Here is a 14,265-nt window from a genome sequence, read left to right as displayed (position 1 = left end):
GAATGGGGCTTTCTGATCTACGATCCTTGCTTTTTCCCTGGTGTGGCAGAAGCAGAAACACCATTCTTGAGAGGGTGATTGAACCCACTGGTAACTTCCAGGGCAGCCTGCTTAAATTCAATCTGCCATGGCCGAAAGATTGTCCTTGCATTTGGCCTTTGTCTCTCATGCTGTGGTTTAAACTCATTTAGAACCCCAAAACATCAGCTTCAATGTCTCCTCTCGCCCATCCTGAGAACAGTCAGCTCTGTCCTAAGTCCCCATCCTGAGAACAGTCAGCTCTGTCCTAAGTTCCATGTGGTAGAAACTAGTGGCTTGGTTGTTTCTCTGCCTCACTAGCCTTTGGGCCTAGGTACAGAGGTCTCAAGCCTTCTGAACAGCCCACAAGGGTCTTTTCTACCTTTAGTTTGCAAAAGTACACCCTGCAAATAGTACAGGGAGACAAGGGAGGGCCCAGTCTGTGGGCCACGTTAGCGTGCCTTCTTTCAGGGCCAGACCCTGAGTTGGAGGATGAGGGGAAGCTGCTTCTGTCTCTCTGGAGTGCTCATTTCTGCTCTCCTGGGATCCTCTGCAGGGCTGTCAGAGAGGCCCCCAGAATTTGCCAAATCCTGTCCTCAGCCTGACCCTCGAGTGAGATGCCCTTACCCAGGGATGGCTCATGCCCTTCTGAACCCTTAAATAGTCTCTGGGCTGAGATGGCACACCTTCTGCCTGCCCTGGGCTGAGGTTAGACTTGGTATCCAGCCAACTGGGGAAGAAGGCAGCAGGAAACACCCCCTCCAATCCCCACAGAGAGAGGGTGGCTTTAGGACTGAAGAGGACGGCCTTGGGTGTGTCTTCTGCTCAGGCTTCTAAGAGCAGGTATGGGGCTGCTTGCCATAATCTCCCTGAGGGCTAAAGCTGGTTCCTGTTCCTCTCTGAGTCTCAGTTTCCCCATCTGTAGACAGAGGAGTCTTGTTGGACACAGTGACCACTAAGGTCTCTATAGGGCTTTCTGTACCCTGGAACTCAGATGGGAGCCTAGACTGTGGGATGAATGACAGCAGGCACCATGTTCTCTGCTGGCTTCTCAGTGTGGGGACTACATTATTATTTGTTGAGATAATGCATGGATTTGTGTCTCGTTTGCAGCTAGTGCCATGGGGGAAATAGGTTCAGAAGATGGTTTTTCTCCTGAGATTTGAGCTGAGTAGCCCTTGGATGTGCCACTGTTCTTTGCTATGCCTTCTGATCTATTCCCAGAGACAAAACCCAAAAATCCCTGAAAGCACTTCTTAGGTGTTTATGAGGGTATTTCTATCCCAGGAGCAGTGCTTGGAGATATATTCCATGAAAATCCTGTCCTCAGGAAACCTAAGATGGAGTGGGAGAAATAACACAGGATGCACCAACTGTCATTTGTTTGGTTGCTATGGGCCCCATGCTGGCTGCAGGGACCAGAGAGCGAGAGAGGTAAAATCATGTGTCAGTGTAGGGTGGAGGTTCAGAAAGGTTCTCGGATGGCCATCTAACACGGATGAGTTTGCATTTCCTCATGTGTGACAGAGATGTCATAGCAACCCTCCACCTGCTGACTGCCTCCTGCATTTGAGGTGTTTGTGAAGTTTCAAGCACTAACTCATCTAATTCCTGTTTTTCCATCGTGGCCAAGGAGGCACTGAAAGGTTGAATAACTTTCTTAAGGTCACACAGCTAGTCAGTGGCAGGTGGAGGACTGAAACTCAGGTTCATCTCATCCAAAGTCTTTGCTGACTTTGCTGAGTTTCTGGGAAGCCTGGGTGATATAAAAAGAATTTTGGAGTTGGGCACTATGGACATTCAAGGGCCTGAGGCATTGAGGCCAGTGTGAAATGACTTCTGGGTAGTAACGTGCCAATCAGATGTCTTTGAAGAAAGCCCAGATTTACTGGGGAGGATCTGCCTCTCAGGAGAAGCTCCTCTTCTGTGGGGAGAGTTGAGCCTCTTTTGGAGGTGGGTCAGCTCTCCTGGGCTCTGGGTCCCTTGGAGTCCAGGGAGTGAACATGGTAGGTGACTGACCCAAGCAAGGAACTCTGCATTAAGAACTGGGGGACAGAGTTTAAGACTCAAGTCTGCAGATGAAAAATCGGCTAAGAATGAACAAATCTTTGAGAACTGGGGACTTGGAAAGTCAAAGTGCAACTTAGAGAGGCTTTCAATGTAAGGCCCATGATGAGCTGAGAGCAGTGTTGAAAATTCATCCATTTCTCCATGGCTCTGTGTCTCAGTTTCTCCACATGTGAAAAAGAGGGGATTGGTTGGGAAAGTTCCTATGACAATTCTAGCTCTGATGTCCTGTGCTGAGTATTCCTGCATTCCACCAAGCTTTGGAGCAAAGATCTGTGACAGACGGCAGACATGCTGAACCTACAAGACAAGTTGCATAGGTCCGCCCACCATGGGAAGCAGGACCATCCACTGTCTAGGCCCTGGGTGCTAGAGAGGTCAGAGTATGGAAAAAGCAACAGATGATGTTCTTGTGTGGATGGAGACAGTGCTAGCATTGGCTTGAAAGTGGTTTACATAACATAAAATGTGAAGGTAGAGGATATAAGGATGTGTATTGAAAGCTGTTGAAAAACAGGGGGTTGGAGGTGAAGGGGTAAGGGAGAGTAATGGAAGGGGTTGAACAGAGCAAAACTAAAGTCCACAGTGGACATACATTGAGACACCTCTTTGAACATCAACTTAAATGTTAATAATGAAAACCAGACTGTAAAATCGTTACAGTGTGTGAGTGTGTGTGTGTGTGACACTAATGGGAGGGGTGAAGGTAAAGGAAGGAGATTAAGGTGACGGTATATGGTTGATGGACTTCACATACCTATATAAAACAGAACTAAAAAACCTCTTGCAATTGCTTTAAGTGGGGTGGGGAGGGGGGTGAGAGGGAGAGACGATGCGGGCAAGGTGACTAATGCACAATGTAAGTCTAATCGAATTCTTTCCCTGTGTAATGAGATATATATAAAGAAAGTGGTTTGCAGGCAGTAAAGATGCAGACCCTGGAGCCAGATGGCTTTGACACACCATTGAGTTTCTGAGTTTAGTCAGTGGATTTAACTTCTCTGGCCTCAGTTTCCTCATCTGAAAGAAGGTATGATATTATAGTAAGATCATGTCTGCAGAATGTTCAACGTAGCACTCAATGAACGTTAGCTAGTGCTATTTTTATCATCTTTGAACATAAATAGAATATGTATAGAGTAAAATCAAACTGCTTTTCTTCCCTCTCTCTACTTACCCTCAACACAGAACTCTTCTGTGATCTGACGTATAGGTTTTCCTGCACATTTAAGAAATTCTCTGACACCACCTGAGTATCCTGCAAGTCAGCTCAATTCTGACACTAACCAGAATTAGTGTAGACCTTATTAAGGGTTCAGTTCCATAAGCTTGTCCCCCGATTCAGATGCCAATTGTAAGCAGTAGCACCCCAGGGTACCCACAACTTCTGTCCTACTTGGCTATAAGGCACAGGTGCCAGGTATGACCCCCTTCAAAAAGCCCACAGATCCAAGAAAACAGTGTGCTTATTGTCAATTTATTACAAAAGATATTTTAAAGGTTATGAATAAGCAACCAGAGGATCCTGCATACATAGGTGAGGTTTGGAAGGGTCCCACGTGCAGGATCTGCTGTCCCCATAGAAGCTCTCTGAACCCCATAGTTTAGGGATTTGCGAGGAGGTTTCATCATGCAGGCATGATCATTGCTCAATCTCCAGCCCCTCTCTTCTTTCTAGAGGATGGGGTGAGTGGGTAGGGCTGAAAGTCATTCTGGTAACCAACTTCTATCCATGAACACTCTAAGAATCACCTCAGTAGAGCAAAGATACTCTTGTCACCAGGAAATTGTGAGGAGATTTCTTAGCACCCCTATAATAGCTCAGGAAAGTACTAAAGATTTTAGGAGCTCTATGCTAGGAACATGGGACAAAGATGAACAAAATGTCCTATTTTACTATAAATCACAATATCACAGAACAAGATACTCAGACAGCACGTACCTGTGTTCATGGCAAGGCTGTCAATCCACCATAAGGTGGGGTAGAGAGAGACAGATTTAAACCTTGGACTTCAAGACGTCCTTGGGCAAGTGATTTACCTTCCCTGAACGTCAGTTGCCTCATCTAAAAAATGGGGCTAATAAAACCCCCTCCATTTCTGGAAGACTAAACGACCATGTGTTTACATGAATACAGAAACATGAATACAGTTATCTCTCTTCTTCCCTGGAACTATAACCGGAGAGGGGACTGAATTTGCTGTTATTTTGCCCCAAAGCAAAGCAAAAAGCACTGTTCCCATGAGGCCCAGTATGGGGAGAGGGAAAACTGGGTTCCTGGGATGGATCTGTCCCTAGTTTCCTCCAGGAGGCTCCAGCATGTGTCCCCAAGCTCTGTTGGCTTTAGAGGTCACCATGGATCAGAGGAAGGCATTCCTGTGGCAAGGAATCCTTGCTCAGGAGGGAGGAGCCATGCCCTGACCCTGCAAAGAAAGGCATGTCATGACCACGTTGTGTTTGTTCTGCCGGGGTTTTGGAGGATCTATGGCATTGTTATTCTGAGAGGCGTTGGCCCCACCTACTTGACAGCCCCAGGAGGATTGGGGCACTGTCACCCCTGGCTTGGCAGGTTCCATTAATCACCTTCTTGTCAGTTTTGATCCTCCACTGAGAGAGCCAGAACTCCTGCTATGGGCTGAATCACACCTTTTCAGAGAGAGAGCTGAGCCATCAACTTGGGGCAGGAGGGCCAGGCAGGGTCAGGGGTCAGCTTGAATCCTGACCTCACTGTGGTATGCATTTGAGCACCCCAGCACACCCTGGCTCTCCCTAGAATTGCCACCTGCCTGCTGGGTGAACCCAGGCTGGCTTCCATACCTAAAACACAAAGGGTGACAAAGTCCTGACTCAAATCTTTTTCTTTTGCTCTTGCTGAATCAGGGAGGGGGTGTTCCAGGACAACCTCATGCCTGTGCCACCCCACCACAGCTCCTGGACTGGTACTGTCCAGACCTTAGTGGCTGCTATGGGCTAGAACATTGCTCCTGAGAGGCCATTCATGGCAACTGTGGTCCTTTGGTGTGTGGGGGCTGGGAGCATCAGGCAGGGGTCCTCCTGTCAGCCCTGGATACTTTTCTTCTAAAGTGGGCTCTGAGTGGCCACCTCAAAGCCTTTTCTTCTGTCTGAATGGTGAGGCATTTTCTGGTAGTGTTACTACACAGTTCCTGAGTTTCTCAGCCACACTCTGGGTCTGGGCCCTCCTTTAGTCAAACGACAAATGTCACACAAGAGGGCCCCACTCAGGCACTATTAAAGCTTTTCCCAATTTGAATGGGCCTCTGAAGCAATTAATATGATTGATTTTAACCCATGCATTGGGTTAATCCAGGGCTTCTCAACCCCCCACCATGGACCTTTTGATAACTCTTCATTAGAATGACTGTTCTGTGTATTTAGTAGTGTTCTTGGTCTTTACACAATCTATTCTAGAAGTACCCCCCACCCCAGTTGTGACAACCAAAATATCTCTAGACATTGTCAAGTGTGTCTTGGGAAGCAAAGCAGCCCCTGGCAGAGAACCTCAGAACTTACCTCTAGTGACAGAAGTTGGAGGGTTGGTTATGTCAGAAGTGTGGGTAATTACTGGAAAAGGTACAAAGGATTACCTCTTCCATCTTATGGAGCTCTGGAAAGTTCTGGGTGGTGGTTACACAGGGGCAGGCATAGGCAAAATTCATCAAGTTGGGCACTTAGGATTTATGTACTTCATTATATTAAAAATATACCTAAAAATGAGTCTTCATGCCAGGCACAACCAGATTGGGGTTCAGTTCTGTTCCTTCCCTCAAGGCTTGGTTTTCTTATGTGTAAAGTGAGGATAATATGGACTCACCTCATGTGATGCTACAAAAATTAAATAAGATAGAGAGTGTAAAGTACTGCAGCTAGTGCCTGCATGTGGAAGGGCTCTGGGAATATTAACTATTACAATGTACAGGGTCACTTCTTCTTGTGCCTCTGTTTCCTCGGCTATGTTTGGTCCTTCAGGACCTGGAAGGTCTCTTGCCACAGTCTTAAAGCCATTTATTTCTCTATCTAAACATGTTCAAGACAGTTGAATCTGTAAGACCAACAACACTAGCTATCAGAACTATTGGATGCACTGGCATAGATGAAGTACTAAGAGATTCTATAACAGAAAAGAAGAAGATTCTATAACAGAAAGAAGAGAGGCTGAGGGCTATGGCGACTTCACAAAACACAAGGCCACTTTACAGTCCCCTTTCTTCCCTGGCAGACCATTGCAGCTCACTCCCCATTCTAATACCGGGTGGGGCTGACAGCCTGGGAGTGAGTTCCTTGCATGCAGAGGTGAAGCAGAATTCATTTGTCAAAAGGTAGTCTCAAGCAGAACACTGTTCCCTCTGAATCATCCCTTTTGTTAAGGATTTAAAAAAAATCCACCCCAAAAGGCACAACCCACCCTTGAGAGCAGAGATAACTGGGCTTGTGGGAATTGAAGTGCAGTTGGCACCAAGTCAGAGGGTGGGGAAGGGAGGAGAGAGGATGTCCCACCTCCACAGAGGGTGCATAAAAGGCATCCACACCAGGGAAGAGCCACAGTCCTCGGCTCAGGCCAAACCAAGCTCCTATCCGCACCTACTCTCACTCTTGCTCCCACCATGAGCTGTCGCCTGCAGAGCTCCTCCACCAGCTATGGAGGTGGTTTTGGGGGTGGCTCTTGCCAGCTTGGAGGAGGCCGCAGTATCTCTACCTGTTCTAGCCGTTTTGTCTCTGGAGGATCTGCTGGAGGCTATGGGGGTGGCATGAGCTGTGGCTTTGGTGGAAGCTTTGGTGGTGGCTTTGGTGGTGGCTTTGGTGGAGGTTTTGGCAGTGGTTTTGGCGACTTTGGTGGTGGCGATGGCAGCCTCCTCTCTGGCAACGAGAAGGTGACCATGCAGAACCTCAATGACCGCCTGGCTGTCTACCTGGAAAAGGTGCGTGCTCTGGAGCAGGCCAACACAGAGCTGGAGGTGAAGATCCGTGACTGGCATTTGAAGCAGAGTCCAACTAGTCCAGAGCGGGACTATAGCACCTACTACAAGACCATTTCTGAACTCCGGGAGAAGGTGAGCCTGTGGATGCTAAGAAGGGTTCCTTAGTGCAGGGCGGAGTCTCCAAGTCCAGGCCATGCAATGTCTCAGGGACCAGGTGTGAATGGAATTCACATCCTTGTTACAGAGGACAGTTGTCATCTTGCACTACCAAGGGTGTACTCCTGATGGGCTTTTTCATGTTATGCCTTCTCAAGTGCGACTTCTCCATGGTTCATGTTCATTGAGGCTATTATGCGTGTCAAAAAGTTTTATGGCTCCTTGGACAATTATGTTATTGGCGACTTAACTGCTATAATTTTCACCTGCTGAGATATTTGGAATCTTGGCAGTTTTAAAAACCACTATGAATGGCAAAAATCAACAGATAAAAAGAGGCATTGTCATTTATTGTTCTGGAAATAATTGTTTATTTTGGAGGGAGAGCATTTAAACTCTTATTCTCAATTGGTGATGACTAAGTGGGGAAGAAGGAGGCAGATGTTTTGGCAGTGCAGAGCCAGGATGCCCTCAGTGAGGCCTATCTACCATACGGTGACACCAGCTTGTCAGAACAGAGATCCACCAGCCTGGGCTTAGCCCCAGTTTCAAGTGCTTTACACTGTACTATTTGGACAAGAAATTCAAATGAATTGCTAGAGCTGTCATGAGAGAGAGCTAGCTGGGAGGCTGGTTCTAGGGATGTTAGAAGAGATGTGGAGTCACGCTGTATTCCTTCTGACCTGAAGGAGTAGATTCTCAAGACAGTGGCTCAGAGAGGTGGCCGGTCTGAGGCTGATGAGATCTGACTACTCAAAGATGTACCGAGCGGGGTGCATCCTCTGAAATGCACATCCTGGATTTTCCCCATCATGACCAGATGTAGAATGCCAAGTTCACAGGAGCCGGCCTCACTTCTCCCTTTATAGAGAAGGAACCAAGGCTCAGAGAGAAGTGTTTTGTCCCAGCTCAAGGACAGTGAAGAGGCAGAGTCTTGTCCATGTTTTGCTCCCCAAGCACATGGGCCCTTCAGAGGTTACATTCTTCTGTGTATTGCAGATCCTGGCAGCCACCATTGACAACAATCGGGTCCTGCTGGAGATTGATAATGCCAGGCTGGCTGCAGATGACTTCAGGCTCAAGTGAGTTTATTTTCCTCATTGTCTTATTTTAGACCAATGTTCATCTGACTGGGGACACTGCAACATTCAGGACTGAAGGTCTTGGAGAAGTAGTAGCACCCAGTTCAGGGGAAGGGGTGGTATCTAATATCATTTATGTCTTACTTAAATTTTATTTTTAATGTTTCAGGTATGAGAACGAGCTGGCCCTGCGCCAGGGTGTGGAAGCCGACATCAATGGCCTGCGCAGGGTGCTGGATGAGCTGACCCTGTCCAAGACTGACCTGGAGATGCAGATTGAGAGCCTGAATGAGGAGCTGGCCTATATGAAGAAGAACCATGAGGAGGTGAGAGGGGATGCCAGTCCTGCCATGGGATGAGTCACCTCCAGTGATAAAGGGCAACTTCTGCTGCAGCCTGATGTAGCCCTCCACCATAGGATATAGAAGCACTTCCCAAGGCACTCTGCCAGCACTAAGAGCCAAGGAGTGGGAGGATGAGGAACATCACACATGTTCCCTTTCCTCCCTACAGGAGATGAAGGAGTTCAGCAACCAGGTGGTAGGCCAGGTCAACGTAGAGATGGATGCCACCCCAGGCATTGACCTGACCCGTGTGCTGGCTGAGATGAGGGAGCAGTACGAGATCATGGCAGAGAAGAACCGCCGGGATGCTGAGGAATGGTTCCAGAGCAAGGTACCGGCTCTCTTACCACATGTAGCCAGATGGTGTCAGGCAGACATGGTCTCTTGGTTGGGAGTTTGTAGCTGACGGCCTTCTTCCTGCTTGACTTTCAGAGTGTGGAGCTGAACAAGGAGGTGTCCTCTAATGCTGCCATGATTCAGACCAGCAAGACAGAGATCACAGAGCTTAGGCGGACACTTCAGGGCCTGGAGATTGAGCTGCAGTCTCAGCTGAGCATGGTACCCCTCTGCCTTTGGCCAGCAGCCCCTACCTCTAGGTCTCTCCCTCTAGCCTGACTCCCATTGTAATGTTTTCCTTTTTGTCCCACTAGAAAGCCGGGCTGGAAAGCACCTTGGCGGAGACAGAGTGCCGCTACGCCCTGCAGCTGCAGCAGATCCAGGAGCTCATCACCAGCCTTGAGGCCCAGCTGAGTGAGCTCCGCAGTGAGATGGAGTGCCAAAACCAGGAGTACAACATGCTTTTGGACATCAAGACTCGGCTGGAGCAGGAGATCGCCACCTACCGCAGCCTGCTCGAGGGCCAGGACGCCAGGTAGGTTCTGCAGTTGCTCTCTTGAGACATCCGCAGTGGATGTCAGAGCAGGCAGGGCCTTGGAGGTCAGAGAGGGGATGAATTCCTGTCTGTATATAGCTTGGAAGATCTGGGGTCAGAGCTCCCCTCTTTTCTCCAATCAAAGGGCCTTTCTGCAGCACGCTGCAGGCTTGGCACCTTTGAACTTTCGAATTCAGGCCTCTGTTTGGATTGGCAGAAAAAGGGGTATGGAGGGAACATCTTAGTACTGGAAAACTATTAGCTCTGATGCAGTCCTGCCAAGCAAAGACTTTAAGATGGCGATTTGTGCTGGGGGTGTAGTTTAGTGTAGAGTGGTTGCCTAGCCTGTAAGGGGTTCTGGGTTCGATATCCAGTATCAACCAAGTCTTTTTTATTGGGCTCAAGGGTGGTTCAGGAACTGAGTAAACCAGAGAGAGGATAAAACTGCTGGCTAATACCCTGAATCTTGGGACTAATATCTCGTTTTGAGGGATTTTAGACAAACAAATGGATAGGCAGGACAGGCAGACAGGCAGGCAGGTCTGTGGACACTTGGTACTTCTGTCCCTTGGACTGGAGGCACTATTAGGGGAAGAATCCAACCAGGGCTCCAAATAAAGATCTGAGCCAGTCTATCAGAGGGACGGTGAAGCAGCTGTCCTCGGTCACCGTCTGATCACTGCTCTCTCTCTCCTCCCTTCCAGGATGACAGGCTTCACCTCCTCTGGAGGTAAGGAGATTGCTTTATGGGAGGCGGGTTGTGTTCCTGATGGGGGTGGACAGTGGGGCATTGCTGGCTCCCAAGTGTAGGGATAGAGGAAGTTGAGGTGGAAGTGGTCACTTGCTTAACCATTTTCTTTTCTTTTCTTTTTTAAATTGTTTTATTATTCATATGTGCATACAAGGCTTGGGTCATTTCTCCCCCATGCCCCCACCCCCTCCCTTACCACCCACTCCACCCCCCATTTTCTTTGCAAAATAGATGTCTCTGCCCCATAGAGTCCCTGGGTTGTCTTGGAGAAAGTCACTACTGGGGATAATAACAAAATCCCCATCAACATACCTCCTAACTAATTAAGAGTTTGTGAGCCCTCCCAGGGATCTTGATCTGGCTGGGGTGGGTTTTCTCCAGCTTGAGCACCTCTTGTCTCTTCTGTGTCCCAGGAAACATCAGTTATAGCAGCACCACCACTATTGGCGGCACCACCTCTACTGCCAACGCCAACGCCAACACCAAAACCAATGGCAACGCCTCCGTCTCTGCCTCTGCCTCTGTCTCTGGTCGCCGCATTTCAGATGTTCACAGGTCTTAACTCTGCCTGGTATCCCTCCCTTTGCTTCAGCAGCTGTGGGAGGAGTGAGCTGCTGGTGCCCTGAAGGAGAGAGAGGGACTGCAGGATGGGAGGCCCAGTCCCTCTGCTCCCAGGACTCCCTGGCCCTGACATCTCTGAAGGTGGACCCTCCCTGCTCTTCTTTTCTGATGGAATTCCTCTCCTCTCCCACCTATTTTTTGGTTTCTTCACTTCTCTATGAAAAAGAACAGATCATTCAATAAAGTTTTCTGCCTTTTTGCAAACGTATTTTTGCTTCTGGCTTGGTTTCTGAGGGTGACTCCAGCTGAGGCTCTGATTTGGGGCTGTGGGTAGACACAGATGGGCTAAGCAGCTAGTCCAGACTCTGATAGGTCAAGGGCTTCCCAAGTAAAAAGGACAGGAGGCACATGGGTCCCCGAGCATACAAAGGCAACAACAGCAAACATAGAGGACACAGTGGTTTCCAGGTAATGGAGCCCAGCAAACATGAATGAATGGAACTTACCAGAAGCAAAGCAGGGGCCAGTAAGCCAGTTCAACAGCCCTATAGGATAGCTAGCAATAGAGGCAGCAAGGGGGTTATAATGGAGTGGGAGATGGGGAAACTTGGGGGGAAGGTAAAGAAGACTCTGGACAGGCTACACAGGCCAATCAAGGGGTGTTTTAGAGGAAAGGAGTTGGGGACATGTTTCCCAGCTGCTGCCTCCATGCTTTTTTTGTATAGGGTGCTTCCTTTTAGGCTGATGGCTCTATTTTGGCCAGAGCAGCCAGTTTTGCTGTCCTTTCTGGCTCACCACAAAGTTCTGCAACTCCAAACATCTCAGGGAACCAACTCATGACTCACCCAGGTGTCTCAGCTGGCATTGATTTCCCTTACCTCCTCTACACTCTCTGCTGTCTCCTGCCTGAGGTCTGGCTCAGAGTTGTAGCTTCCTCTGGCTTTGCTAACCCCTTGCACCCTGACTTGTCCCATGGATTCTGCACAGACATCTTTTCCTTACTCCACTCTCCCCTTGGGCCATCTTGAACATGTCCATGGTTCCAGTTGTTTGGATGTTTGATGGCTCCCAAGCCATCAAACAGGGCCCAACAGGGCTTTCTCAACAACAGACTCACCTGTCCCACCTTGTGCAGGCATCACTTCCTAAACTCTATATATTCAGGGGAACTCCTGTCACCCTCCCTATGCTTACTCTAGAGGACACAGAGATTCAATCCAGAAGCCAGGTATCATCTTGGCCTCTTTTCTCTCTCAGACCCTCCACGAGTCCTTCCCATGGACATTGTTTCAGCTATAATGTCCTCCCTGGCCCTAACAAGCTGGGAAGGTTGCCACAGTCTACTTGCTGGCTTCCCTGCCTCCAGTTTGACCTTGCCCTTCATCCAGGCTCCACGTTGTAGCTGGGGTGATTGCTTGAAACTCAGTCTCCCTTCAGTTTAGAGTGGTCCTGTGGCTCCCCATTTGCTACTGAGGACAGCCCAGATTGCTCACTGCCCACAGGCCAGGTAATCTAATCTTTTCCTGCCTCTCCAGTGAGCCCCAAAGTCCTGCCATCACAAACTACTCTTGGTGAAGCAGCCACATGGCTGGACATCTGGGGACCTTGTTCCACGAGTGATCTCATTCTAATCCTTCCTTTTCCTTTTCCTCTCAATACTTCCATGTTTGTGTTATTGCAGATTTCCAGGTTTTTAGTCAAAACTCAGACTGAGATGGGCACCCCTCCTTCATGGTATGGTGTGCGGTACACCTGGTGCTCACCTGCGTGTACCTACCTGACAACGCACTACAAGGGGCAGGGCTGGGTCTTCCCATCTTGGGACCTAGCAACCTGCTGGAGCATTGGGCTCAGCCAATGGTTGTCAAGGGAAGAGATGAACAAATAAGTTGGCTCTGGCACCATTTGAGCGTTGTTACAGGTTTTAGGACATAGGGTAGGAGGAGATCTGGCACCCTTGCCATCACCCCATCCTTTCCTCTCCCCACTCCCCACCATGTAGCTTATTCTCTAACTCCTCCCTAAGCCTGTTTGTGGGCTACAGTCACTTTAAGTGGCTTATGCACCCCAGGGTCTCCCAGACATGCTGGACCTAGCTTGCCAAGTCAGAAGAAAGGTGTCTGTTCTCCACTTATTCCAGAACCCACCTGGCCCCCCGCCCCCCAATAGACCAAGGTGGGGCTCAGTTCAACCTCGCATACCCTGAACTCTGCTAGGAGCTAACGGATTGTAGAAAAACAGGATGTTTATTATCTTCTGTGTACCAGGCACTGTAATGGGTCCAGGAGAAAGAGACAGATAAAAACCACTCTCTGTCTTTAAGGAGTTCTCAAACTAATAGGAACTAATAGCACTTCATCTTCTGCTAAGTGCTACCGCCCCTGTAGGTTGTTAAAGTCAACTGCTTAGAAAGGTCCCTGACACACAGTAAGTGCTCAATGAATAATACCTCTGGCCATGACCTTTCTGCTTCTCTCTCTCTCTTTTTTTTTTTTACCTTGAGTTCCTTGAGGGCAGGGAGTGTCACAGTCATCCACATCCTCATGCCTAGTATGTTATAGGAGATAAATGACCATATTGAATGGAGGAATGAGGGAATGAATAAAGTAAGCACTGGGAAACTAAAGAGATAAGTAAGTACACTGTACAAGGAAAGGAGCCCCTACCAGACAGAGAGGGCTGGGTCCCCAAAGCTGAGCTACTCATGCCTGGTCTAAGACAGCCTGGGGTTCTGATTCCAGGTCTTGCTGGGCCCAGGGCAGCCTCTGTCCCTGAGTCATAGGTCAAGGTTATTTAGGGCTACCCTTACCCCCTTCCTGAGCTGGTGTTGGGCTCACAAGGGTGTGAAAGAAGTTGTTCAAGTGGAGCAGTGACATGAGCTTGACTTTAGATCTGGTGGGGACTCTGATCTTGGAGCATTTTACCTGTATCCCAGGGAGGTTATTGAGAAGTTGTTCCCATCTGAGGACCTCGGTGGCCTCATCAGGATTCCTGCAAAATCAGGGCAGGTCAGGTCAGGTCAAGAGCAGGCACTTTTGTCCAAGTCAATCCAGGAGCCTTCCTGAGCTGGAGAGGAAGGTCGCTCCAGCTCTCTGGTCTGAGAAGTGGGAGTGGAGAATTCTGCCTTTCTGCCTAGGACTCCATCTATCCCCTTAGTCATCTGCAGGGGTGGCATTTGAGGGAGGGTGGAGTATTAGACCTGGGTCCATAGTTCCCCTCGCTAGAGTTTATCTCAAGTGCTCGGTACACCCTAGGCTCATATCACTGCTTCCTGCAGCTGTGAGCAAACAGCTCTGTTCCCTTGGTGTCTGATTCATCTAGCTCTGTGTCAGTGATTGTGAATGAGTGCATGTTAATGCAAGAGACCTGGGGAGAGAGGGGATAAGAGTAGAGGGGGAAAAGACAAAGCACTCAACACCGCACATTCTACCAAGCTCCTTCACAGACTTTATTTCATTTCAACTTTACAATAATCTCG

General features: G+C 48.8%; 1 protein-coding gene across 1 annotated transcript; it reads left to right on the top strand.

The window, feature by feature from the left end:
* Positions 1 to 6,628: 6,628 nt before the first annotated feature.
* Krt13 (keratin 13) lies at positions 6,629 to 11,055 on the top strand. Its single transcript, XM_020152068.2, has 8 exons — positions 6,629 to 7,154; positions 8,178 to 8,260; positions 8,430 to 8,586; positions 8,774 to 8,935; positions 9,037 to 9,162; positions 9,255 to 9,475; positions 10,180 to 10,205; positions 10,640 to 11,055. Exons 1-8 carry the CDS (start codon positions 6,708 to 6,710, stop codon positions 10,786 to 10,788), a joined length of 1,371 nt encoding a protein of 456 aa, XP_020007657.2. The 5' UTR covers positions 6,629 to 6,707; the 3' UTR covers positions 10,789 to 11,055.
* Positions 11,056 to 14,265: the final 3,210 nt, after the last annotated feature.

This window comes from Castor canadensis, chromosome 11 (assembly GCF_047511655.1).
Source record: "Castor canadensis chromosome 11, mCasCan1.hap1v2, whole genome shotgun sequence".
Taxonomy (NCBI): Eukaryota; Metazoa; Chordata; class Mammalia; order Rodentia; family Castoridae; genus Castor; species Castor canadensis.
This window is presented reverse-complemented; position numbering and strand designations above follow the sequence as displayed.